The sequence below is a fragment of the Cinclus cinclus genome, chromosome 2 (assembly GCF_963662255.1).
Source record: "Cinclus cinclus chromosome 2, bCinCin1.1, whole genome shotgun sequence".
In the NCBI taxonomy this organism is placed as follows: Eukaryota; Metazoa; Chordata; class Aves; order Passeriformes; family Cinclidae; genus Cinclus; species Cinclus cinclus.
The window spans coordinates 44,777,584-44,804,219 of record NC_085047.1 but is presented as its reverse complement, the minus strand read 5'-3'; the positions used below and the strand labels follow the sequence as shown (position 1 = coordinate 44,804,219).

Sequence of the window (26,636 nt, the reverse complement as noted above, 5' to 3'; positions counted from 1 at the left end):
CTTGAGACAAGGCATAACTGAGAGGATCAGAGCAGTAAGAAGGTAGCAGAAACCTACCCTCCCTCCCCTGCAACTCCATGAACTCCATTGCAGAGTATTAAAAATAACCCAGTGTAACCTAATAAATTGCTGAAGATATACAAGTAAGAGTGGGGCAAGGAAAGAAAGAGAGAGCCTGAAATTTGAAACAGTGAAAACTGTTACCAAAAACCTATTTTAGAAGCTTTAAGAGTCACACAGAAAAGTCCTTAAGACCTATAGGTCTATAAATATAAATAGGCTATAAATAGGCTATAAATAACCACTTTCCAAAATCAATGGAATTAAGTTAAACATGCATAGTTTTTATTCCTTGTATTTTCATGCAAAAATATGCAAATGTTAATACTTCCAGTTCCACACCCACAAAATTCTGCTGATTAACTCCATGAGTGCCAGTTTCCAGCTGTGTAGAGAAGTCCCAAACCCCAGCTTACATTTTAGCAAAGAAATGAGACAGCTCAAACCTAAGGAGTTTCCTAGGAAGTTGAAGCACTCCCATTTCTTTATTTTTATTTTTGTTAAATAAAGTGATGGCCCAAGCAGTAACTAAAATGATATAAAGCACCTTATCTGAAGAAGTTGCAATCACACTTCATCCTCGGGAATACCACAGAGCTGTTACAACCCATTTTTCCACTGTATTACTGCATATCTCAAAAATAAAACCCACGGTGCTTCAGTTTAGAATGATGTATCATTTATTCATATAATTCACAAGTAGTTGGACACTACTCAATTTAATCTCCATATGCAAGTGATTTACACAAACATATAATACTAAAATTGATTGCTTAGAAGGTAAAAAATACCATGGGTATGAAATGCCATGGTAGATGTTGTTCAGTATACTACACAATCTTAGTGTCAAACACTTCTATTCATTTATGGTTTTAGAAAAAAGGCAGTTTGCCATTTTTTTTTTTTTTATAAGTAGTCTGGGAAACACAAGCAATTTTGTTCTAAACCTACTAATCAGTTATTTCTCCCAGCCCTTAGGAACTGAATTAACAACCAAAGCAACATTTTCATTAGTTCAAAGAAAAGAAACATATTTTTACTCCCCTGAATTCACCAAGTACCAAGTGACCAAATTGTGCTGCCTTCCAATGTGTGACACAAGACACTAACCTCTGTATATCCAAAGGAATGGGCAGGAATCTATACCATGCTTCAGCATGGTGGTGTTAGTGACAACAGCCTGATGTTATAATTTTTGGCCCCTGCCAGTAGCTGTTAGTTGTGAATGTGGTCACAGTTCACTGTGTTAACATCACCAGACCATTTGGTATTCATGCATTTGATTGTAATTCTGCATAAACTCTTCTCACTGAAACATGTATCTCATAAGCCTCATTAATTTTGCATTAAGCATATAATGGTTGCATGGAGAAAATTGGACTTTAATGTGTTTGCCTGCATAATATTAAATTACATTATCTTCTAGATGAGGTCCAAACGTGTATTTTGCTTGAAATGCCAGTAGTTATCTTAAAACATACCGAGAAGTTAAAAAGCTTTCACAATACAAGATCCAGCTACTTATTCCACATATACAAAAACACTGCTAGAGAAATACAGTTCAACTGTCAATGCTGAATTATGATGAAAGTCTAAAAAAATAGAAAAACTCTGATATCTGGACATCAATTCAGAAGGTAACACTGCATAACGAGGCAATATGAGCACCCATTTAAAATGGAAGATCCCCAACAGGAGAAGCATAAGGGGATCACGTGAAAAAAATAGATGAACACTGCGCCAAAAACATGCACACAATTGCCATGGTCATTCAGTATGCTAGTGGTGGTCTAACAGTGATCTAAACCAAGAGTGAGATGCTGCTTCCAAATTAAATCATCTGAGGAACTACATGTTGATTAAACTTTCTGATGCAGCAAAATGAGGACACAGAGCCATCTCTGGGTTCTGGAGCTGTCTCAAGATTCGTTTGTAAAATTTCTCTCTGACACGATTGAATTCCATTATGTCCAGTGGATCCTCATCAATCCAGAATTTGTGGAATTCATGCATTAAGTAGCCTACAAAATAATAAAAAGGAAGAAGAGATAGATACAGCATGTAAAGATGACATAAAATTACAAACTAGCCTGGAATTAATAATTATTATTTGCACAGAGAACCCTGGTCACTGAGGTCTGACGCCTCATGACACTGTGCAGGAACAAGACCAAACTTATTCTGGACAACGCCAAAATTGGATGAGTATTACACACACTGGCAGAATTTCTCACAATAAACACAACAAGTCACTAGTACTCTTGACATATGGATCCACAAATTGAAACATAAAACTAGAGAGTATAAAAACACGGAAAGATGCTGCAGGCACTTATTATCAGCTCCTTGCCTACACATTGAAAAATATTAGAAGTTTTACTTCCACTGAGCAAAGATGAACAGCAGGCCTCTGCTGTAGAAGGGATGCTCAAATACAGGGGAAAGAGCTGTCAAAGCATTATTTTGGCAGGGGAGATGCAGCTCTGCTAAAGGGTGGGGAATAACACTACACTGTAGATGCAAGTATCATACGACAGCTGGATTTAAGGGGGGACACTATTCAGACACTCCTTAAAGCACATTTGCTTTCTCTTTATTATTCAAAAACCAGGAAGGTCTGTTGTTAAGGTGCTTAGTGCATTTTTTTGTTTGTGTTTCTTTATTTGTTTTACACTTTGGTTTGGTAGTGGCCTCCATCGCAGCTAAGAGATAAATCCAGGCATTCTAGACAGGAGAGCACAGTCTCTGTGTTGTGTCAGAAGACTTTATTTCCTTTTTGAAACTATGGGCAGTACTCTGTTAGCAACTAGTACCAATTATGCATTTCCACCCCTTGCCCCATGCCCACACCCAGCACTTACAGAACGTCTGCTGAAAGTGAGTGAGCGTTGGTGCTTCTGGAGCAACATTGTAGAAATGGGTCTTCAGAGCCCCACTCACCAGCAGGTTGTATGCAAGGTCTGTTATGTTAATGCCCACGATAGCAAAAGAGTAGCTGTAAGGAAAAGCAGAACTTTGGTTGAGAGTTCACCTCCTTTCATCGTATTTCAAAGAACACCAATGACTCTGATGTTGAAGACTTTGTGTGTTACTGAGATGTATTAATTCTCTCCTTTGTGAGTTTCCAAGGTGTGTGAGTGGGGTGGAAAGCAAGAAAAACATTTATTCTGCATGCTTTGAATGCTTCTGCATTTTCCCTTGGGAAATACATGGTCACAGTAAAAACAGGAGTTTCATCACTGTGCCAACCTTTTCAGTGGAACAGTACTGATTCATTCCTACAAAATAAGAACAAGCACAGACATCCCAGTGCTCCTGCACTTGCCTCTGAAACAGGGCAAGGACTCCACACGGTGGCCACAGCTGCAGGGTGGCCCCTCATTTGTTATTTTTAACTGCTGGAGTTCCCAGTGGAGCCCATTACCCATAGTTAGGAACATCAGGTTTCAACAACCTGTCCTATAAATACATTCATATGGCTAAAAAGCTTGTGAAAAAGATCCCGTGGAGTCACCTCTAATTCCTCCCTAAAAGAGAACTAGAGACAAAGGCCAGAAAATAGGCAAAAAACCAAATCAGAGCCTGCTGGAAACAGAAACAAGAAAATCAGACTCATTAAGCAAAATGTCCTGCTAAGAGGTACCAACAAGTGAAGCACACTTAAGCACAAAAAAAATAAGAAACTGAAAGTTAGTTTGTGAGGCTGGTGCATAAAGAACTTGACATTTCTAGCAGTGACTATTTCCCAAGAAAGCACATAAAGTCTCACATGGATATCTAGTGATAAAAGCAAACATGTTTGGATATTCAGTGACTGGATTTTTTTCTCAGCTAAAGACAGCTGTCTTTTCTAGACTTTCCTGGGTATTTTTTTCAACTACCTCTATCAAGCAAACCAAAATATGTTCTTTTTCTTCAACCTTTTTTTTTTTCCCATTTCAGGACAAAAAAAAAAAAAAACAAACCAGAAACTTCAGCATGAGGCCTAATACAAGTTTCACAGAAAAATTAAATATGGGCAGTAAAATCTTGTATTACAGATTTTTAGATACATTCAGAAGGAACACCCTGTTCCATTCTCATGAATAATGCAGTTGTACCAAACCCACCGTTAAAGAAGAAAAAACCCTCAGTACTATTTCTTTGCTATTATATTTTCCTAAAAGCAGTTCTGAACCTGGCTTTGAAAGCAAGAAGTGAGACTTGATCATGTCATGTGCTAAGAAGAATTGAACAGATATTAATCACCAAACTATATATAGCACACAGAGAAAGTTCCTCCTTGCTACAAAATTTTTTGGTTATTTTTTTTCTGAATGTAACTTGAACACTTTCTCCTGTAATCTTTGATCAAAACCAATGTGTGGTCAAGACAGCAGATGTACATATGCTCACAGAATTTCCCTTTAAAAGGTAACTAGGAAATACCTTTTCTCCCTCAAATATACAGCATCATTACCTGCTGTGTTTGTACCAAATCAAAAAAGGTCTTTAAACTTACCCAATTGCCTTATCAAACTTTTTCTTCTCCCATTCAGCTTTGCTAAGTTGGCTGAGGAAGAAAAAATAATTAAAATCCAGATATTGCCAAGTCTTGCTAACTGACAAATATTTTCCTTTAACTTCTCTGATGTTATAACATTGACTGAACTATTTTACTTTCTTTTACATTGCTACCTCCATTTACACTGCTTGTGGCTGAATGGATTGACATAAACAGACTTGAAAAGGGTTATTGGTTTAGAGCATTGCCTGCAAACTCGTCTCACCATTACAAAATGCACCTATGTCAATGTTCTCAGCAAAAGCCCATTGTTTTCTAAATTGACCACAAAGGTGATCTACTTCAGCTAAGTTCCAGCTGTGTGAGAAGTTGAAATTACATTTAACTAATCAAAGATGGTTTCAGCTTTTTTGTGTTTTCAGAGATATATGTGATACTCATCACTGGAGGCATGATTCACCTGAGGCAGCAAACATGAAAACACTCCTCTGATAGTAAGTTTTTATGACCAGCCAAATTGGAAATCATTCAACAGCCAAAGCATAAGGAACAGTGTTTCCTATTATTTGACTCAATAATGCAGTGCTTTTCAAGGACACAGAAGACACCTCTCTTAAAATAAAATTAGTTAGGGAACAGATTGATTTTAAAGTAAATTTCAGCTCTTCAATTATTTATAAGAGCTGTGTGATCCAACCAGTCATCCAACATCCCACTAACCAGGTTTGACCCTAATGAAATGAGCAGGTTTAGCAGAAATCATTGCCTGCATTTATAACCAGCTAAAGGCAGGTTGACCCTAAACAGGGGGCTACAATCTTGATGTGGCTGTGGGAGTTTTGCCTTACTAAGGCAAAACAGAGTTTGAAAGCTTTATGTCCCTAATTACAGACAGCTATGTGTGAAAGCATTGTTCTTAGACTATTCTTGAACTTCAATATGTATATATTACACTAAAAACAATTCCCTGAGCTTCATGTAAATATAGTACATAAAAATTTTTGTCATTAATTACTCAAGATGCTCATAGGTTCATACCCATCAAGAATTGAGGGCTGCTGGGTGGCATGCATGAGGACAAAACTCCAGCTCCTAAATAGCTTTGCATACCGGGATACACTATTCTCTCATGCCCTAAAATCTGAACCATCTTTGTAGGCAGTGGCATAACACCAGTTAGAAAACCCCAGGTAAGGACTGAATAATAAAGGTGGCACACATGGATGTGGGCAAGTGAAACAGTTCAACTAGGATAGAAAATCCATTGATCACAATCCCATCAGAAGACAGCACAGCTGCTAAGCAACCACATCAGGAAGATCACCATGAGCACCACCTGCAGCATCTATCTCCTGCTGAATGTTCTGTCAGGGCATAGAAATTGCACATGCTCACACAGCACTCCGCGATTGCCCTTGGTAATCAAACATGCAAATAAAGAACACTAATATGTTCCAAGGGCTTTTTGTCACAGAATTACCATTAGGAACTCAACATAAAAACCCCAGAAACCCTGAGGACATCAAAAGCTTCAGGATTTAGGTGTGAACCAGCTTTATGGATATTTAACATTACTGGCTGAAGAAAAATGTCTTTTAAGGCAACTGATTTCTATGTAATGGGCTAAGAGACCTCTATCTTCCAATAATTATGGAGTCCCTTGTTGACAAATTACCTACAACACAGTTTGTGACAGTTGAAGGTACCTGATCTCTCAACAAGTCAGGACAATGGAGTAGCCAGATTGGAACCATCATTAGCCAAATTAGACAGTGCATGTGACTATAAATAAAGGGGCTTTTCAGCTCTGCTAACAAATATTTGGCCTAGACTACTTATGATTATCGAGTCAGCCACTTTAACTACATCAAGCAAGGGGGAATTCATTTTTGATATATAAGCATGTTCAAATATACCCAGTGTTCCACCCCCCAGTTTGGGTCAAATGTAAAGAAAAGAATATGGATCTCTTGGTGTTGCAACAAAGACTTTATAACACACCGAATTGCAGTTTGATCTTTATTTACATGTAGTGCCTCAGAAAACTTAGAAAATAGAAAAAAAAAATACCTTAGTTCCTTCTTAGTGACTTCCCTTTATTATGAAAAAGCACAAAGAAATTAAAAGAAAGGTAAATAAAAATACAAAAATCGCTTGAAATCAGAAGTGAAAACATTTAACACTAAATGTAACTATTTCCAAGATTCAGAATACAAGTTTGCCTCTTGCACCTGGTCAACTTTCAGGATCAGTACTTCAAAACAGACAGCATGTGGCAAAATCCAAGGATATGCCCAACAAAGTGAAAAAAACCAGCCCTCTTTCTTAAAGAGAGCCAGCTGAGTGCTCTCTCAAGTTATTCTTTCTGGTCTCAAGCATTACCTGTATTTAGGGTGAAGAGAATCAGTGAGAACTTGCTGAGCTATCTCAGTGTCCCATTCAGCAAAATACCTGCAGACATATATGTTTAGGGTGAATAGTTAAAAAAAAAACAACAAAAAAAGCATCTGAAGTCATACTAAGCTGTCTATACACACCTTTTTAAAACTCAGTGCATGTGTAACGCAGTAGGAATAACATCTGATGTATTAAACTCATTAAACTGCCACTCAGGCCCCCAAACTGAAAGATTAAAGCAGCCTCCAACTACAAGTGTGCTTCTATACAAGTTTAGTAAATGTGCATTACCAGATTCTCCTTTCTACCCACCCTACAAACAAAAATCAGTTGTTTATGACTAGAGCATGTTGGGTGCTGAGCTCAAGAGAAAGCAGTTCAGGCTTCTTGATCTGGCAGATTCATTATCAAGAGTCATCACAGAAGACTAAGAAATTAAATACATGGTAGGGATTAATTTCAAATAGAAGTTCAAAGCCAGAGTCAAGAGTCCAGATCCTCAACTGAGATTTACTAGGGAACAACATATGGACAGAGGATGATTTATGTTCTTCAATCTGTAAAACCAGAAAATACTTATTTTTTGCCTCATACGGAGAAGTTATTTTACCAAATGTTTCTAAGTTATGTAACTGCATGCAGCAAATACAAGAAAATAACAGGCATTATTCAATTCCCAAATTACAAAGCGCATCTATGGCATTAACACCTGGTGTGACTGAGTTGGAAGAAAAAAGTGGTGCAAACTCACTGCTTAATTTTTAGTATCGAAAGAAATTGAAGTAGTAGTCAAACTACCTAAGTCTACCATCAGCAACTGCATATCAAGTGTTTTGCTTAAGAATTCAGCATGAAATTCCCAAAGACAGCAGCTGAACAGCAACATAAACCTCCCACCTACATACTTCCAGGGCATTTTGTTTAAGGACATCTAGGTACTGGTGAAAATATACTTTACACATCCTTTCTGGTAGCAAGAGAGTGCTAACTTACCGTGTTACAGAGAAACTAAAAAAAGGGCTTAGCAAGTGGTATTACAAGCTGGAATTAGGAAGACTAACTGAAAGAAAGCAGACCCCTTTGATAAGAGAAACACTCCAAAAATTAGGCTAATTAGCAAATAAATTCTTTCATTTGCTTAATATCCCCACAGGTTTGCTAAAATCTGCAAGTAATTCGGCTTTTCATGACTTCAGACACACATAAACCCATCTGCAGAGGGACATACTTACACCAAGTTATATAAGCCCAAGAGACCCATTCCTCTAAAGTCTGTTTTAGGATCGTCACCTTGGAAACCAATTTCACACCATTGCTTCGAAATCCGAGCTTTCAGTGGTGAATTCGGCTTCAAGCATTTCCACAACTAGGAAGATTACAGGTAAAACATAAATAAGTTTCCACACAGTACAGCATTTTTTTTTCTTTCTCTCTTTTTAAACCAAGCTAAGTTCTGATCACTGAACAGATGACTGCAATAACATCACTGCATTGCTATCCCAGCAACCCAAACACAAAATCAAATGAAGTTCCTCTGGATGTGTGTCTTTAGGGGGAAATCCCAAACCACTCTGAAGTATTGCAGACATTTCAGCCCTACAGGGCCCTTCTGACCTTATCACAGCTAGTGTAACATCTCACACAAGGACTTGTCTTGCTCATGCTTTCTGCATTGAGGTGGTGTCTGTCTCCATATGCACAGAGACAGGAATGGGCTGGAATTTGGTTGTAAATCACAGACAGAGCAGCAGAGAAGCTTTGAGTCCCTGAAGCTCTGCAGCAATCTTTTCTCTGGCATCTTTTGCAAGAAAAGGTTATAAATGGAAAGGTTATAAATCAAGAGAGCTGAATTGGCTACCACAGTGTTGAAAAGCAAATTGGAGTACATGAGAAAAAAAAAAAATCCATACAAGGATAGCATGTGCACCATCATACTTAACTAAGGGAGGAATCATTCATTGATCTCACATAAAGAAATGTCCGAAGTGATTTAACAAGCCAGATCATCAGCTGGAATAAATCCATTTAACTCCACTGATCCAGCAACTTTAGTGCCTAAATATCATGTTGCTATGCACCTAAAAGCAGCCTAAATTGACAAATAAGAAATCCATACCTTTATGCACACCTCATGTGCCATATCACAAACTCAGCCTTTCTGAAGTGTATATTAAGAAGTCAGAATTTACAATTAAGAACGTATATTAATCACCAACCATGAGTTGGTGAGTACGCCCTCAAGAAAATCACTGAGACAAAGCCTACCCAAGGGAAAGAGCTGTATGCACATTTCCCAAAGAAACAGAAATAGTTTTAATTTTAGCAATTCTAATTGCATTTAAAACTAAGTGCCATGGGAAGGTTAAAACTTTAATAATTTCACTTTGCAATGACTGCATAAAGCATCATTGTTTAAACCAATGTTCATCCATCAACACTAAATACAGTATTAATCATTAGTCCAACCACATTAAGTTAATCTTTCTCTCATTCATAAAGTGCTCTCCTGGTAAACATGAATAAATGATAGCCATTAGGAACCTGAATTGCCCATTGCAGAGATCACTTAGCAGAGTATCTAGAAGGAATGAAAACCAACCAGCCAATCCTTCCACAGTGAGGATTGGAAAATGAATTAAACTCTTGGACATCATTCCTCCTGACATTTGCAAAAGTAGAACATCTGTTGTAAACAAGTGCTAATTCTTAGGTGAAACTGAGACTTTTTTCAACATTATGAGTTTGCATAATGTTGCATAAACTGCTCTGTTTAATCTCTCCTCAAACAAATGTTCAGTTTCCATTCTGCTTTTGTGCTCATGCAATTATGTTTTTAAAGCACTTACATGATTATACATCATTGCTGACATGATTCTCAGGACTTTGCCCTCACAGGCTGGATGGCAGAGAGAGACTACAGCCAGCTCCTTGGTCATTCTCACCTATGATCCCATCCCAGACCCTACTCACTCTCTGGGCAATGTGGGTGCCCAGGGCATTTAGGGATGCTTTCCTGGAGCCAAAGGCCCTTTTTAATCTTCAGTGAGGTTCCTGGTGTTTTCAGGGACCAGCACTGTAGACTGCCACCTGGATCTCTCACCTACAAGACACAGACTACCTCAATGGGTAAATCCGTGTGTCCCTTTAGTTAAACCTCTCTCTCCTTCCATAGATCTGTGCATTTGGCTGCACAAGGGCAGGACTTGAACAGGAGGAGTCCCTCTGCCCGAGTCTACCTGATGGTTAGAACACTCCTTCAGGGCAGCTCTGGATTTGGACCATTCCTTGGTGAGACTCCCACCTGCCAGCAGCAGCAAACCTTAAAGGCAGCTTTCCAGACACCAACTGGAACCCTGATCATCTGAGGCATTTTTAGAAGTAGTTACTTGCATCTGACAGTGCTTGCGTAATATGTCTACTGGGATTTTTGGAAAACCAAGTAACTATGGTAAAACTCTCTCTCTCTCACTGTAGCTTGTACCAAGATTTGCACTGCAAGCTACAGCATGGAAGACATCATCATCATCATCGTCTGGTATTGTTAAAGTTTTCAGTACTTTTGTTTTAAAATGAAAAAACAAAACCCCCACATCCAAACAGGTTTTTATAAGAGCTCTGAAAATTCTCTAAGAAGGCATTTGGCTTGTAGCCAATAAGCTCACTCTCACTTATTCTATGTTTCTTGGCATTTCTCTGAAGCATCTTGCAATAGCTATGGTTAAAACCAGGATCAGGACCAGAGCTTGCTGTTAAACTGTTTTCCAGAACCATTATTCTTTTCTCAATTTCTTTCTAATTTAAGAACTCTCTATCTCTTCCTCTGCTTACACCTTCAAGATAGAAAAATGCTTTTATTATCTGTTCCAGTGCAAGGCCTTCCTGAAAGCATGAAGGAAGTAAAACCCAATTGGTATGGTTTTCATAACTCTGCATGTATTATCTAAAGAATAGTTTCATTTTGTTTTCACTTGAAAATACATTTGGTAACTATAAACGGGTAAGTCATCATAGCTCCCACTCTTCCATTCCACACAATAAAAAATGGATGTTTGCCATTAGTACACACAGACATTGCCCCCAAAAATACAAGAAATGGAAGAAATAAATTTGTAATTTGGTCAATAGAGAAAAATAACTTTCTTGTGCTGGAGAAAGGGGTACTGAAGTAGGACATAAAGCTACTTTTCCAAAGCTCACTGCAGATAACAGCTCTGTGCTCCAAGACCTGCATTATCAAGTGACTAGATATTGTCCAGCCCAGAGAAATGCATTTATCAATCAGGGAGCGAGCTGTTTGCTTGGCAGGTTATAATGCTGTGTAGTCCTATCTTAAAACAGGTACACAATGGAAGAAGGTCACAATAGCTCTCGATGTTTCAACGAGGCTCATGAAGCAGACTTGGGAGCTGACATGAATAAAGGATGCCCTCTCAGCACCTCCTCAGCACTTACCTTCAGCAGCATTTCCTCGTGCTGTGGATTCTCTGAATCGTAAGGCTCTCGGCGCAGCTTCTCGACCTCTGCAATGAGATTTCTGTACCCCACAATCTGCAGCAGGCATGCCTGAAGAGACACTCCCAACCTGAGGGTGGGGGAAGCAACATATTCCAGCTCAATCATGTATAGCCGTGAAACAGCCCTGCCATGTACATACACATGACTAGTGATACACCCATGAATTGATAGTCTAACACTTCAGTTGCAACAGGAAAGTTTCCAAGAGATCAATATTACATTAAACAAGGCATTGTGAAAGGCATAATCTAATTTAGTGCCTTCCTTAGATGATAATATTTGGGATTTTTTTAAAACCGAGAACAATGATTTTTTGGCACTGAAATCCCATTATAACTACACACAGCAGCATTGAAGGCCTATAACAAGAACATTACTGAATCTTTCTCCTCGTTCCAATGACAGCTTCTCAGACAATTCCCTGGGATCAGAGATGTGAATTTGAAAAAGACTGAGGGGGGAATGAAAGCTCAGCGAAGAGCTAAAAATAATTGTTTTTCTTCTGTGCCACAAAAGCTAGCATAAAGAAGCCAAAACACTGAAGTAATATGGATTCAAAGATCTGCCTCCAGGCAGATTTGGTTTTTGTCTCATGTCAAGAATTGTCATAATGGTTCTCTTGCCATTATAATGCAGATTTTTGTGTTTCCTTTTTACATTTTCTGCATCATCAAAAAACCAAACTCAACACACATGAAACAACTACCCTCAAAAAACCCTAAACCAAACTTAAAAAAAACCACCAGAAAACTCTGCACCAATCAACAGCTTTACATTAAGATTTTAAAGTACAAAATGCAAGTCATGCAGTATGGAACGACCATGCTCATAGAAATATTCGCTTATATATGGGAATAGCCCTTTAATATTTAATAGTGTCTAAAATTACTTGAACACCTGGTATGAATTTGGAGGGCCAGCTAAGTTTGCACCCTTATTCCTGTTTGGAACACAGGCTTCACTGACATCAAGCTGCACAGGTTCCTTGTCAGTCGTGTTTGATACACTGAAACATTTTCTTTATTCTGTAATACTCTTAAATTTTCTGAACAGAAGGATTTTCAGTGCTTATCTGTTGAGGTAGGCTCTGCTTGTCTAAATTGATCTCCCTCTATGGGAGGGAGGTGACCTGCCTAGGATGAGGGAAAGGATGTAGATGTTTTCTACCTGAACTTTACTAAGTCCTTTGACACTGTTTTACTCAGCCTTCTACTAGAGCTGGCTGCTCGCGGCTTGGGTGGGTGCACCATTCACTGGGTAAAAAATTGTCTGTATGGCCAAACCCAGAGAGTGATAGGGAATGGGGTTATATCCACCTGGGGGCTGGTCACTAGTGGCATTCCCCAGGGATCAGTCTGGGACCAGTTCTCTTTAATATCTTTATCAAAGATCTGTGTGAGAGGACCAAGTGCATTCTCAGTCATCTTGCAGCTGATACCAAGTTGGGTGGGAGTGTTGATCTGCTGGAGGGCAGGAAGGCTCTGCAAAGGGATCTGGGCTGGCTGGATCCATGGACCAAGGCCAATTGTATGATGGTCAGCAAGGCAAAAAGAGACTGCAAGAAAGACATTGAGGGGCTGGAGCATGTCCGGAGAAGGGCAACGGAGCTGGGGAAGGGTCTGGAGCACAAGTCCTGTGAGGAGCAGCTGAGGGAGCTGGGGGTGTTCAGCCTGGAGAAAAGGAGGCTCAGGGGGGACCTCATCACTCTACAGCTGCCTGAAAGGAGGGGGCAGCCAGGGGGGGGGGTCAGCCTCTTCTGCCAGGTAATGAGTGACAGGAGAAGGGGAAATGGCCTCAAATTGCCGAAGAAAAAGTTTAAATTGGTTATTAGGGAAAATTTCCTTCACCAAAAGTGTTGTCAAGCCCTGAAACAGGCTGCAGGAAAGTAGTAGAGACACCATCCCTGGAGGTATCTAAAAGAAGTATAGATGTAGCACTTATGGAAATGGATTAGTGGTGGATTTGGCAGTGTTGAGTTAATTGACTTCAGAATTTTAAACCTTTTCTAACCTAAATGATTCCATGGTTAATCTACAGAATCAGAGGTGTCAGCACTAGTCTATTTCTTATGCTGCAGTTTTATCCCATTTGAGGCTATAACCCTTTCAGACAGAAAAACCTCCACAGTATTTTCCATCCTTTGCTTCTTCTTGTCTTGATTTTTTTTTTTTTAACATGCTTCACTAGCTATAGCCTCCAATTTTAGAGAAAGGCTGCATTTCAAAGAAAGCTGAAAATCCTGACAGACTGTGAATTGCTGTAGAGTACCACTAAATCACAGCCATAATGTTTTTAACTTCTTTATAGCCTCAGAATTGTTTAGAGCAGCAGAACGCTAGCTGTGGCAAAGCAGAGCAATTTTATGTTAAAAAAAAATACATGTTCTTAAGTTCCAAGGTGCACAACACATTCAAAGTAAACCATTTTAGCACTTTATGTAAAGGCAGTCAAAAGCTCCATGCAATGTTATTTGTGTGAGGAGATGGGGGTTGAATTAGATTCCCTTTTTCCTTTTCATGAATGCTTTGTTGTTCTTGCCAAACACAGGATGTGGGTGAGGTGCTGATGTCCCACACCTCCTCTTTGTCATCCTGGTGCTGGCTGTGGCTCTTCTCAGAGCACAGGAGCAAGGTACCTGGGCTTGCGCTCCCACTCTACTCAGCGTCAGGTGCTCCATCACATGAAGGCAAGTCCAAAACTGGAGCAGGGGAACTAGACCACTGTTAAGTTCCCTCCCAACCCAAGCCTTTCTGTCATTCTATGTCTGCTTCCATGTTTAGTGTAGACTGCACATTGTCCCCATGAGGTTATTCAACCTCCTTGTTCCTACTGCTAAATACACACACTTATCAGAGAGGCATTGATACAGAAAAATTACTGTGGGATACCTTCTCCTCTTTAGAATACAGCAGCCCACAGCCCCCAAAAACAGCCAGTGCAAGCACCCCTGAGATGCTAGTTCAGCTCTGCAAAGATGCCACATTAACAAAAATGACTGGTACAGATTTGCAGAAACACATACAGTATGACATATATCCCCTTGTCCTTAACCCAGGAAATTTCAAGTCTCTGCTATTCAACATAAGGCCAGAGCTTCTAAACAAGACGGTTTGGATACAGGTCTTTTATGTTCAGGAGCTGACATCACCTTACCTGTTGATGCTGCTGACCACTTAAAGAAAAGCAACTTATGGATGCCCATTTTTAATCATGCATATCAACTTCAAACTTGGGAAGAAGAGTGAGCCCCAGACTGATCACCTGGATACTATAGGTCTCAACTTTCCTCCTACTGATTCCTGACCTAGACATCTTGTGCCTTAAGCTAGGAACTGAAAGGTAAGACAACCACAAAAGTGTTATCATCACCTACTCTTGATATACACTCTTGTAAATGTAATGGTTGGTTGTCAATCTCTTCTTACAGTAATAAATATCAGTTATATAATCAAAACTTCTGTTTGGATAAATAAAGGCAGTTTTAAAATGCAAACCAGTATATGTCTGTATCAGCTAAAACAGGATGATTACTTCCCTACTCAAATGGCACCATAGAGCCTTTCTAAGGAGCCAGCACTGTCCCTGCCAGGACCTGTGGTTTGGTGGTATTTTATCCCTGAGGAAGTGACCCCCATAAATCCATGCATCAACAATATACTAAGACAGAATCACCTCGATAAAAGACTCAGGACTTGCTTATTAAGACACCATAAAAAATCATTCATTTTTACATTAGTCTTTTGGCAGCAAAGCTAAAATTAGAATTTTATGCTGAGCGACAGAATTCATCTTCAACTTGTATACCACAATAACTATGGAGAAGCAGTTCTCCATGGACCCAGGAACTGAGGAAATTAGTAATTCCCACTTGCTCTGTAAGGAAACTATGAACTTACTGTGGATTTATATCTGGATTAATCCTTTTCAGCTCCATGATGTCATCTATTGTTTTTTCAATAGCATCAGGGTGAACATTTACTGATGTTTGCAGCCGCTAAAAAGAGGTTTTGAACACATATTAATTCCGACAGAAGTGGTAAATTTGAAATCTGAAATCTTCTGCATTAACAGCCCAGAAGAACCATGCCAAGCCCAGCTGGACACATGTACATATCTTTTCAAGTTATTCAACTCTACTGATTCATTTCAGAGCACCTGCCCTGTAAGAACTCGAGTCACTTCACCCCTGTAGTCAGTTTATTGCATTTTTGTGGCAGCTGTCAGTGAAGATGATCAAAGGCCACAGTGCAGATCAAGAAGCAGCTTCAGACCATCCAACTAATTACATCAGCATTTCTAGCCTTCATTTGACATTCCCTCATCCAACATGTTGCAGTAACATAGCAAAACATTCTTTCCTTTCTTTTACACGTAATTGCTACTTGTAGAAATGCCCCTGAGGGTTCAGTATTCAAAAACCAACATGCCATCTGAAAACTTAAGAGGCTGAAATTTCTTGTGCTTTGTCTCAAGACTGCACAACTGCTAAATGCAAGTTTTTAAATAAGATTCTGCCTTTCTGTTTGTGCTAGAAATACATTTGGAAGTATGATGCTGAACTAAGAGCTACATGACACCATTTTTGCTAATGCTGAGGTAAGCTTTTCAACACCATTGACTCTTGTGACAGAAAATTTAAAGGCTGAAGGATGTTATTTAACTTATACACAAATGCCTTAGGGAAGAACTTAGGTTAGAACAACCACTGTTACACTAAAAGGATGAAGTGAAAGAGGCTTTCTTCATCAATGCATTTAAAAGGAAAAGAGGGAACAAAGTTGGGAAAGTTGCTTCCAGACAAAAAAAATTACTTCTTTTTTCCAAATTTGTGAGTGACCAACTGCAGATTACAGATATCCTAAGACAGGATGAGGAATCAAGCCAAGAACCCCCAACACTCGTCAACTCCACCATGGCAGGTTGTCCCCTTGATTCCATCATTGCCACAGTGGGCCTGTCCCTGGAACACAGGACACTCTACCCAACTTTGAAAGATAACTGCTATTGCAGACACGAGACCCTCTTCAGCGGAAAATGGTTATCGGGTTAAATCATATCAAACCTTAAAGTGATTTTTTGGGGTGAACAAACAGCAGACTGAACAACCCAACTACATATGACACAATAGAAAAGGTGAATAATGAGATCTTTCACTCACCTTACTTTTTGAACCTTTCAGGGATGCCTCTGTAAGGGAATAGTATTTGAAAGCATCATGTCAAATAAGCATGTTTACATTGGATCAATTTAACAACTTATTTCTAATTATAATATCATACAATTTCTAGCACATGCAGAAAATTACAAAGGCATGCACAACTAAGCATATTGCAGTTACCTATTTTCATAGTTCTGGCAGCTCCAGGTTTGGTATTGTAACAGATCCTTTGCAATTCACATTGACCTGTTAGTTTCCTGACCACGAATTTCAGGCAGCGCCATAAGCATCTGCAGTAGAAGTACAGGCATACCTGGACAAACATCCTGGCAAAAGAAGAAGCCTGCAGATAAGAGTCTGGAGCAGAGTTTCAACAAGGTCACCACCCAAACAACAAGTACTTTCTCACCCCAAACTCCCATTGCCTAAGGGCACCTTCATAGCAAAAGCAGCAATCACACTACAAACATTTATGCTGGTAAATGTTAAATTGCTCTTTTTAGTATTAGCCAACAAAACAATCCACACACAAAGCACCACAACTAGAAGCACAGAATAAGTAAACTCCAGAGTTTTAAAAGAGTACTTGTGGAAAACTCTTTGTCCTCTTAATATAAAAGGCTGTATAGTTCCTACCAATGCTTTGGGGAAACATGACTACATGAGAAGGGAGTACAGCTCACCCTGTGGGTGCTGAGAATTCAGGAAGACATTACATCCTGGTTTAGTTTTGCCTCAGCAACCATCTGCTCCAAGTAGAGTGCTTGGTTATTCTGACAAACTTGACATCCCGACATGCATCCATGTCATGTCCCTAAGAAGGAAAGTTAAGGCAATCAAAGCCTTTCAGAAGAAAAGGTGCTTAAGAATCTCTCCTGAGGAGTGCCAGTTCTTCCCAAGACCAGCTATTACAAAGCACTGATGCTGCACAATTTCTCAAATTACAGAACTGACAGCAAGCCAAGAAAATCCTTACGTAGCTACTGCAACTAGTTTTGAGCCACATGAACAGAAGACAGACTTTGACAAACTGGATGTATTTCAGTGAAGATGGTAGGGTTGGAGCACAAACCCTGTGAAGAGAGGCTGGGAGAGCTGGGATTGTTCCACCTGAAGTAAAGATTCATGGGGATCTAACAGCAGCCCCCAGTGCTTGTGGGAAGAGCTTGAAAGAAAGAGATTGGGGCTCTTGACGGTCCTGCAGGGGCAGTAGACAAAGGACAACAGCTCCATGCTGAAACACAAGAGAATCAGCCTTGCAAGGAGAAGCTTTTTCCTTCTAAGGACAGGCAGGCAGTGGCACAGGTTGCCCAGAGAGGCTGTGCTGTCTCCTTCCTCAGGTTTTTAATCCTTGACTGGAAGAAGCCCTGAGCAGCCCAGTCTGGCCTTGGTGCTAGCCCTGCTGTGAGACGGAGGTTGAACTGGAGACCTGCTAAGGTCCCTCCCAGACTCAACTGGGACCCTACAAAAACCTGAAAAACGCTCCATATATGACAAACACTCTATTTTAAACTTGGTTAGCATTACAGCTGCTACCAATGCCCACATATTGCTACCACAATTACATAACACACCCCAAACCCATATTTTAATGCAAAATAACTTATTTGAAAATAATTTATCTTTCTTGTTTCTATGGCTATGATGGCACAGATCCTGCCATATTACCCAAATATCTGTCAACCTCCTGTGGTACACATGGATCCACCCACAGTCCCTGGGTTCAGAAACACATCTCATAAAAGACAAATTGCAAAGAACTCGCAAGAGGAACATTGCCATTTGGGCAATGTCTTTAGCTACAGGTGGTTCTGCTAGAACAAGGGGATGGACTAGATGACGTCTACATGTGTCTTTCAATCTCAACCTCTCTGTGATCATATTCTGTGATTTTATTATATGAAAATATCAATACAACTTTGATATGCTATCTTGCCAATAAATATTCACAAATAATTTGGTCCATCATGTTTTAAGCCTGCGGGTATGCATATTCATCATTAGCCCCCTATTTTCTGCTTTTGATGCTTTGAAAGGACAGTTATTTCTTAAGACACTATTATCCTTTTCAATAGCCTGCAATGAATATTTCAAAACAGTAAATTCCAGATACTCAAATCCATTATAAATATGTGTATGTATGTATGTATGAAAAGCTTGAAGAGCTTCATCACTTCCTCAAAACTTCCAGAAGGGCATGGTGTACAAGGATGTTCAAGGAAGGGAAGACGAATTAACGCATGTTAATGTCCACGCAGGAGTTTAATCTGCTTTATGTTGGTTTCAGATTAATCATCTTTGAAGGGGGATTAAGCTATGGGAACTAAAGACATTTTATGTCTAAATGGAAAACATCCACACAAGTATTTAAAATGCTTTAAAAGCATCTACTTTATCTTCAGACTTTTAGTTAATTCACTTAGTAGTCCCAAATGCCTGCATGCAGGCAAACCCCCTTGGTTTTATTCAACAGAAAGCCTCTATTTTAGATACAAATTAACATCTAAAGAACGAGGAATCAGTCCCACGACAGAACCAAGTTTTAGACAAGAAAGAAGTTTCAGGTGCTGACATCAAAGTATTTGGGTACTCCCACGTTCATGACTCACGCCAGAATACACTACTGTGAGGAGTTAATGTGTACTTCACAGCAGGTTATCACCTCCAGTACTAAGAACAACACTAGGAGGCAAGGCCATCATCAGGCAAGCAGCCATTCTTTAAGTTTCCAACAGTCAGAAGTAAAATAATAGAATCAACACAGAAGGGGCTGGATTTAGGTTGGAAGGGACCATAAAGATCATCTTGTTCCAAACCCTCCTGTCATGAGCAGAGACACCTTCCACTAGACCAAAAAGAATTCAAATATATCCTATAGCCTTAGTTTCATAAACACAACTCAGCTCCGTAGTCAGGTTAAAACCACAGGCAAACACCAAACTGGAAGGTGGACTATGGTAAAACAAAGCCCTCAATTTTCATAATATATTTGTAGTAGAAATTGGTTTCTTTCTTTTTGGTCTGCTTTGTTTCCAAATGTTAGGCCTCTTTTAAAGGAGCCTAAAAAATACACAGAACTCATTTATATGTAAGATGAGAGGAAAGGCTCACTTAACTTCATGTTAATAGTCCATGTACAATTTCCTTCTAATGACCAAGACAGCTCCTGTAGAAACCACATATTCTTTAAGAAAGTTCATGCTTATACTTAATTGTCTCCAATGCTGAAACATGACAATCCATTTAATTTAAAAATGTTTTGAGTACTACATCGTGGATAATTGAATACTGTGTGTTGTGGATAAGTTTTGGGGACTTAGAGCAGGGAAGGTATCAGGTGCATTTGAACTACTTATTTTTGCTTTAGGCTCAATGACAGATCTGCAAATCGAAGGAAAAACTCCAAATGGGATAGATCTGTGACCACAGAATTGCAACCACTTTCTCCAGTAAAGTTCTGCTTTGGCAGTGGTTTGCACAAAGATTAATTAAAATGCATCTACTAAAAACATGACACTACAGCACACAAACACACACCTCTGTGATCCACTAAAATATGCTTAGCAGCTATTACTAACAAACCAAACACACACTAATTTTGACTAGGTAGCTTATAGAAGAAAGTTAGCCTGTGTGGGTACCTCCAGTTTTCTACCACTCATCCATCTCAAGCTTACAAGAGTTGAAACCTTCCATTTGCAACATGAAAGATGTAAAAAATATCACAAGCTGTTTATAAAAAGGAATTCTTGCTTGCAGAAACCCTGTAATAAAAGCACACTAATGATTATGCAAGTCAAGTTCTATGTTAGCTCCTATGCAGTGTAAAACAAAACACAGAGTATCATGAAAGGGAAACCCCCAAAAGCACAGCCATGTGCTTTGACCGTGGCACAGTGACATTAATTTCTGGTTTGTTTTAGAGTTAAATTCCAAACCTCATCGCCACTCATTCTCCTCTGTGTTGCTTTTTTCCCCCCTTTATTTTCATACTCTTCTTTGTTTTGTGGGTTTTCCCCACCTGCTTGCCTTTGCAGGTTTCTCAGCACACAAAATAGTTTATGTGGTCATGTACAGCATTATTTCAGACCCTGAGGTGAGGTCTAAGAACAGAAGTGAAGGTGTTCCTTAGGGACTCACACTCTACTCTTTCCTATTTCAATCCAATCTCCTTCCCCTTCCTGTATTCCAAGCAGCTGTATAGACCTGCATATTTGTGTTTATACATGCATTAAAACAGTTCATATGAACATTTATTCAAGTAACACAAAGAAAAAGCTGCATAATAAGATGTCAAATCAACATTCAGTTCCCTTGCCAAGGATGCTGCATGACAAAACCAATCAAGCAACCAATCTCTATCAGCAATAATGAGGCTCAAGAGATTTTGGAGAGCTCTCTTCCATGCCGAAGAAGACAAGGAAAGGGGTTTCTACAATTGCTCAGATCCTTGCAAGACAGGAAGAAATTTAGAGCCCAAGCCAGCAAAAAGTAGGAGTATTGCTGCAGCAGAGAGAGTGCTTCTATTTTCCACAGCATGTGCTGCTTTGCCTGGGGAAAGAAAGCACGTGGCAGCACCAGCAGAGAGAACTGAGTATGTTGTTTCACACCCCAGCACTGCAAAGGGAAGGATGTAAGTGCTTTTGGACAAGGGGCTTCCAGATTTGCCCTCGACTAGCCCAGCTAATGCTGTGACAGTGTTATTAAAATTGAAAATGCATTAAATGCACTGGCTATTAGAATTTACCTCTCCAATGACAGTATGACATCGCATTTTCATGAAATCTGGCTTTTTATTTAAAGGTGTCTGGCACTAGAGGATAAGCACAGCCTTCTCCATGATAAACTGTCAGAAGCAAAACTGCAAAACTTTCTGAAGTTGCCTAATATTTCTGGGATCTCTTTCCTGTGTAATCTGTTCACCTAACTAGCAAGATGTATGTCTAATACAACATGAAGTACTTCCTGAAGGGAAGTAGAGATCAATTACTGTGCAACATTTCTGAAACTAATAAAATAGAAGGTGCTTATTCCCTCCCTCAATAATTTCAGAACCTTAGTATTTTCAGAGCTAGTAACAAACATAAGTATTCTGGGTAAAATGAAAGCTTCATCTAGATACTCAGCGCTAGTTACTGGACTTGAAACTGGGAGGAAAGCAAGCAAACAAAAACAAACAAACAAAAAATAACCCTGAAACAAACAACAAAAAAACAAACCATAAAACAAGCCAAAATGCCCAGCCCTACCAAAAAAAAACCCAAACACAAAACCCAACCCTAAACCAAAACAAAAAAACTCACTCCCCCAAACCCACTAGTTTAAAAGAATGAAATAAAAGTCACTGAGCATACTTACACATAATTTTCTTTCCCATGTGTCACGTTTTAAGTCCTATGGATACTGAAGATTTTACACAATTATTTTCCCTGAAGGATATACTTATTTCAGAAAAGAGTGCATTACACATCATTATTTCCTTTCTGAGAATTTTAATTACAGATTGAGAAGTCAAGGACACACTAGTCATGGCTGATAAGCTGTCCAGATGGGTGAGTAAGCAAGTGATACAACCCTGCAAGGAGCTCATTAACTTGACTATCTTTGGTTCACGTGCATAATTTACAGTGTGTATACAAGGTCAACCAAGAAGTGAGGTACGAATCACCATTTCTGCTACAGGCAGACCTGCTATTACTTCTTTAAAACACAAGAAATTGCCTTCATTCTGTGTCTTTGCAGACTTGACAACTGAAACCCACCTTGTCTCCCCAGTTAGACCAGCTCACTGGGGCAACTAAGGGAGGCATAAGAGTAGTTTTTAACAGCAGCTTTCCACACATTCACTGCTCTTGCTGTTTGCTGATTTGATTTTCATTTTATCTGAACACTCCAGTACACTTAAAATCTGCTAGAGCTTACAGATTGCTTTGCAGTAGAGCAAGAGAAGATGTCAGATTTCTAGTATTTACTGAAAAAAACCCTGTCTACTACAGCTGGTTCTCCAAGTTGTTATTATTTCAGATGTTTAAGATAAATTACAGTCAAAGTAAAATTGTTGCTGACAGACTTCACAGAACCCCTTTACAACAAAAAGAGAAAGCCTTGAAAGATTAAGTATGTAACTGAGAAACAGTATTATTTTTTCATAAGTAATATTTCAGATGTCAGAAATAATTCATATCAGAGCAAGTTGAAAAAGAAAAGACCAACTATTTTCATTTGGAGATCACCTTGAATTGGAAATATGAACATAAGAGTCTAAATTTATGGATTTAGGGTTACTGCAACTACTGGACTGTTTAATAGACAGACTTTTTCTCCAACCAAGTTGTATAGGAGTGATGACCGACTAGAGGCGGGAAGGCTCTGCAGAGTGATCTGGACATGCTGGATCAAAGGACCAGGGTCAGTTGTATGATGTTCATCAAGGCCAAGTGCCAGGTCCTGCCCTTGAGTCACAGCAACCCCAGGCAGTGCTACAGGCTGGGGCAGTGGCTGGAAAGTTGCCTGGCAGAAAAGGACCAGGGGGTGCTGGCAAACAGCAGCTGAACATGATCCAGGGTGTGCCCAGGTGTCCAAGAAGGCCATTGTCATCCTGTCCTGGATCAGCAGTGGTGTGGGCAGCAGGAGCAGGGCAGTGACCGTCCCCCTGTGCTGGGCACTGCTGAGGCCACAGCTCCAATCCTGTGCTCAGTTCTGGGCCCCTCACTGCAAGGAAGACATTGAGGGGCTGGAGCGTGTCCAGAGAAGGGCAACGGAGCTGGGGAAGGGTCTGGAGCACAAGTCCTGTGAGGAGCAGCTGAGGGAGCTGGGGGTGTTCAGCCTGGAGAAAAGAAACTCGGGGGGGGGGGAATCCATCACTCTCTACACCTGCCTAAAAGGAGGGGGTAGCCAGTTGGGGTCATTCTCTCCTCCCAACACAAGAGAAATCAGCTTTTCTGCCAGGAAAGGTTTAGATTGAAAATAATTAAAAATTTCTTCACAAAAATAATTGTCAAGCATTGGAACAGGATTCCCAAGGGAGGTGGTGAAATTGCCATCCCTGGAGATATTTAAAGGAAACAGATGTGGTATTCAGGTGACATGGTTTAGTGGTACACTTGACTATGCTGAGTTAATGCTTGGACTGAATGATCCTCAAAAGTGTTTTCCAAACTAAGGAATTCTATGATTCTAAAGAAATGGAACAGGTTTTTCAGGGAGGCTGCAGAATCTCCATCCTTAGAGGTGCTCAAAATGTGTCTGGATGCAACCCTGAGCAACCTGATATAGCTGACCCTGCTCTGAGCAATGGGATAGGACTTGATGATTTCCAGAGCTGTCTTTCAGCCTCACGAAACACTTACAACAAGCTGAATTTGAAATCCACTCTTCAAAATCCTCCTTGGCTCTCCAGGTAAATATGTGCTGCAGGAAGTTGCCACAGGTAAACTCCTATCACTACTTAGAAAGCAAAATCAAGGTTATCATAACTTCAGAAATGAAAGCCCTGTTCCTCTCAACGACTGTTTTATGGCATTTTCCACATTGCAATAAACAAAACGACTTGCAGTTTGTGCAGACTTAAGTCATTGGTTTTAAACACAGAGATAATCTATGCTGTCAGCATCAGCTATTCTGGTGCGTGTTCCATGTTGTGCAACAAGGAAAACCCTGTGCCACTGAGCAGTCCCTGCCATCAGAATTACATGTTTCAACCCTGCATTTGATCTTCACAAAAAGCTGATGATTTAAGCTGCCAGGTGGTGCTGTTATTTGTAACAGACAAACATGGGGACACAATAAATAGACACAATAAGTATTAACTTATTTTCCAACAGATTTCCAAGCTGGAAGGCTTAATATCCTTGTCTTGCACATATATGTCCCTGCAGTTCCACACTTCACTGCATTGTTCCCCATCCCATAAACCTGCATCTGCAGGTTGCAACACACAGAGCAGAACTCATTATCCCCAGTAAATGCTTTCCTTGGAGGATTTTTGCTTCTCAATCCTTCTGGTTTTCTTCTATTTTTACAAAACATGGGGAGGATAGGACTCTTATCAGTTCATGTCAAAGGATTAACATAATATAAGAAAATCCAGATGTTTGTAAGTAAATAGAAATAGCTTTCCTATTTCAACACTGTGTTCACATTTTTGGTGCTCTGTACTCTCTTCCCCTGAATCCCTTAATCCAACTTTCTGTTCAGAATTTGAAATACAGGACTTTCTATAACCTGTTTAGATAGGCAACAGTTTTCAGAAGCTCTACCTTGACTACTTAAGAGACTCTAGCACCACTGAGACTTTTCAAATCTTTTAGGATTCACTGACTTCAGGAACAACATGTAGAGAAGTAGAAGGTAGTTTCTCCATGATAGCCTCAGGAACTCACATATTCAAAACAGCACTCTTTCTCCAACATGGAAAAATCATCAAGGGGCTGGGAGAGAAAAGGTGAACAGAAGAGGTAGTTTAAAAGGAAGTGAGCTGGCAGCTTAAAAGTTGTCAACAGCTCATCTTCTCCATCGGGAGGGAGCATAATTACTTTATGTTCAGAAAATGCCAGACCATTAAGAGGGCAAGTATAACACTCTCTGTGATCGCAGCCAGGGGCTCCCACCCCTCTCACAGGATGGTAGAGTCCACTTTATGAAGGACTCATTAACCAAATCCCATATGGCATCAATTTGTGACCTTGGGTCAGGCTGCTGAACAAGTCTGTATAGAGAAAAAAATGTAAAAATTATATAGAGGCAGGACTGTTGAGAGGGAAATAATTAGCAAGATTCCAGAACAAAGGCTCTGACATGAGGTGTTACAAAATTGTGAAGGGAAAAAGCAGTGCAGGGACATTAGTCAGGCTAGTTGTGATCTTCCAGGTCATTGGACCGGTACAAATGGAATTGGTGGAAGACTCGGGACCACCCAGGACCTGGGCCACAGAGCTGAAATGGTCAATTCTTTCCCTCCTGGCTGGTGCCCATCCGGTGGTGAGCACAGTAATGTTTAAATTGAAACTCAACTCAGCCTTGGCTGTGATTTGTAGATGTTAGTAAACAAATAGTTGCTTTATGCTTTTGATCTGTCTATGTCCTGCTTACAGAGCCCTTTCGCAGCTGGTTCAAGACACAAGAGGAAGTGGGCCCAAACACTCCACAGAAATGCTAAAGCTATGTCTGCCTTGGCAGCAAAATCATTACAGATGATCAGCCTAGAGGTAATGGTGCTGATATCTATACTGTGTAAGACTCTTTGCTATAAACAATCTAAAAAGGGAGAAAAATATAGTGACAGATGCTCTATACAGAAGCATATGTTTTAGTCCTCTTGAAAAGGTTCCTCCCACACAGACAGAGTATGATTTCTTTGGTTTATACACAAATTGAGCTCTTGATCTGTATTAGTTTTGAGAAGTGCTCAGCTCCCTCCACCAACTACAGAAGAAATACAACATGGGCTTTCTGCACCTACATCTGTTGTCTGCAAGTCCCCCATTTATAATTGGTTTATAGAGGAAAAACTGCAAGTCATACGTAGGAGCAAGTAATTGACATTTCTCCTGCAAACTGAGCATTATCAGCTTCAAAAACACTTGCACATCTTCAGCAAGCATCTCTGTTTTCACAAAAAGCGCTCCAAAAATCCAGAAAGTGGACATGAGCAAGAAGGAAAAAAAACCAATGTTTTTCAAGCACTGTTCAATGTTTCTATTTCTTCTCTTTTCCCCTGACATATCAGACACTACTGATTTGGTACATGACTGCTCCAATCCCACAAGACAGTTCGCATATTCTTTGCTTCTATAAAGAACTGCAAAAGAAAATTTATATTAAAATAGCTTTAATTAAATAGTGAAATCTAGGTGAACAGAAAGCAGTCTAGTATAAACTAGTTTACACCTTCTGTAATACTTGTAACAGCTAAACCACTTAGCTCACTGCAGCATAAAAGTAATTAGAATAATTCAACACTTTTGTGAAAATACAGAACAGTTACCTCAGGAAGTGTTTCAT

General features: G+C 39.8%; 1 protein-coding gene across 2 annotated transcripts; it reads right to left on the bottom strand.

Moving 5' to 3' along the window:
* Window positions 1-1,908: 1,908 nt before the first annotated feature.
* On the bottom strand, window positions 1,909-26,636 carry ELMOD1 (ELMO domain containing 1). 2 transcript variants are annotated; one of them, XM_062514632.1, is made up of 11 exons: window positions 26,620-26,636; window positions 16,815-16,960; window positions 16,635-16,663; window positions 15,373-15,470; window positions 11,414-11,543; window positions 8,194-8,327; window positions 6,947-7,015; window positions 6,635-6,658; window positions 4,562-4,612; window positions 2,922-3,055; window positions 1,909-2,081 (listed from the first exon to the last, which is right to left on the bottom strand). In XM_062514632.1, the coding sequence occupies exons 1-11, from the start codon at window positions 26,634-26,636 to the stop codon at window positions 1,909-1,911; spliced, it is 1,005 nt and encodes a 334-aa protein (XP_062370616.1). The 2 variants fall into 2 exon arrangements, with proteins under 2 accessions (XP_062370616.1, XP_062370617.1); XM_062514633.1 differs by lacking the exon at window positions 6,635-6,658.

Bases quoted from the DNA above. Each gene is read 5' to 3' on its own strand.
- ELMOD1 (XM_062514632.1), bottom strand. The intron at 8,328-11,413 runs GTAAGTGCTGAG...TAATCTTCCTAG, and splicing joins ACGAGGAAATGCTGCTGAAG to TTGTGGAAATGCTTGAAGCC. The intron at 2,082-2,921 runs GTAAGTGCTGGG...ATTATTTTGTAG, and splicing joins TCACTTTCAGCAGACGTTCT to GCTACTTAATGCATGAATTC.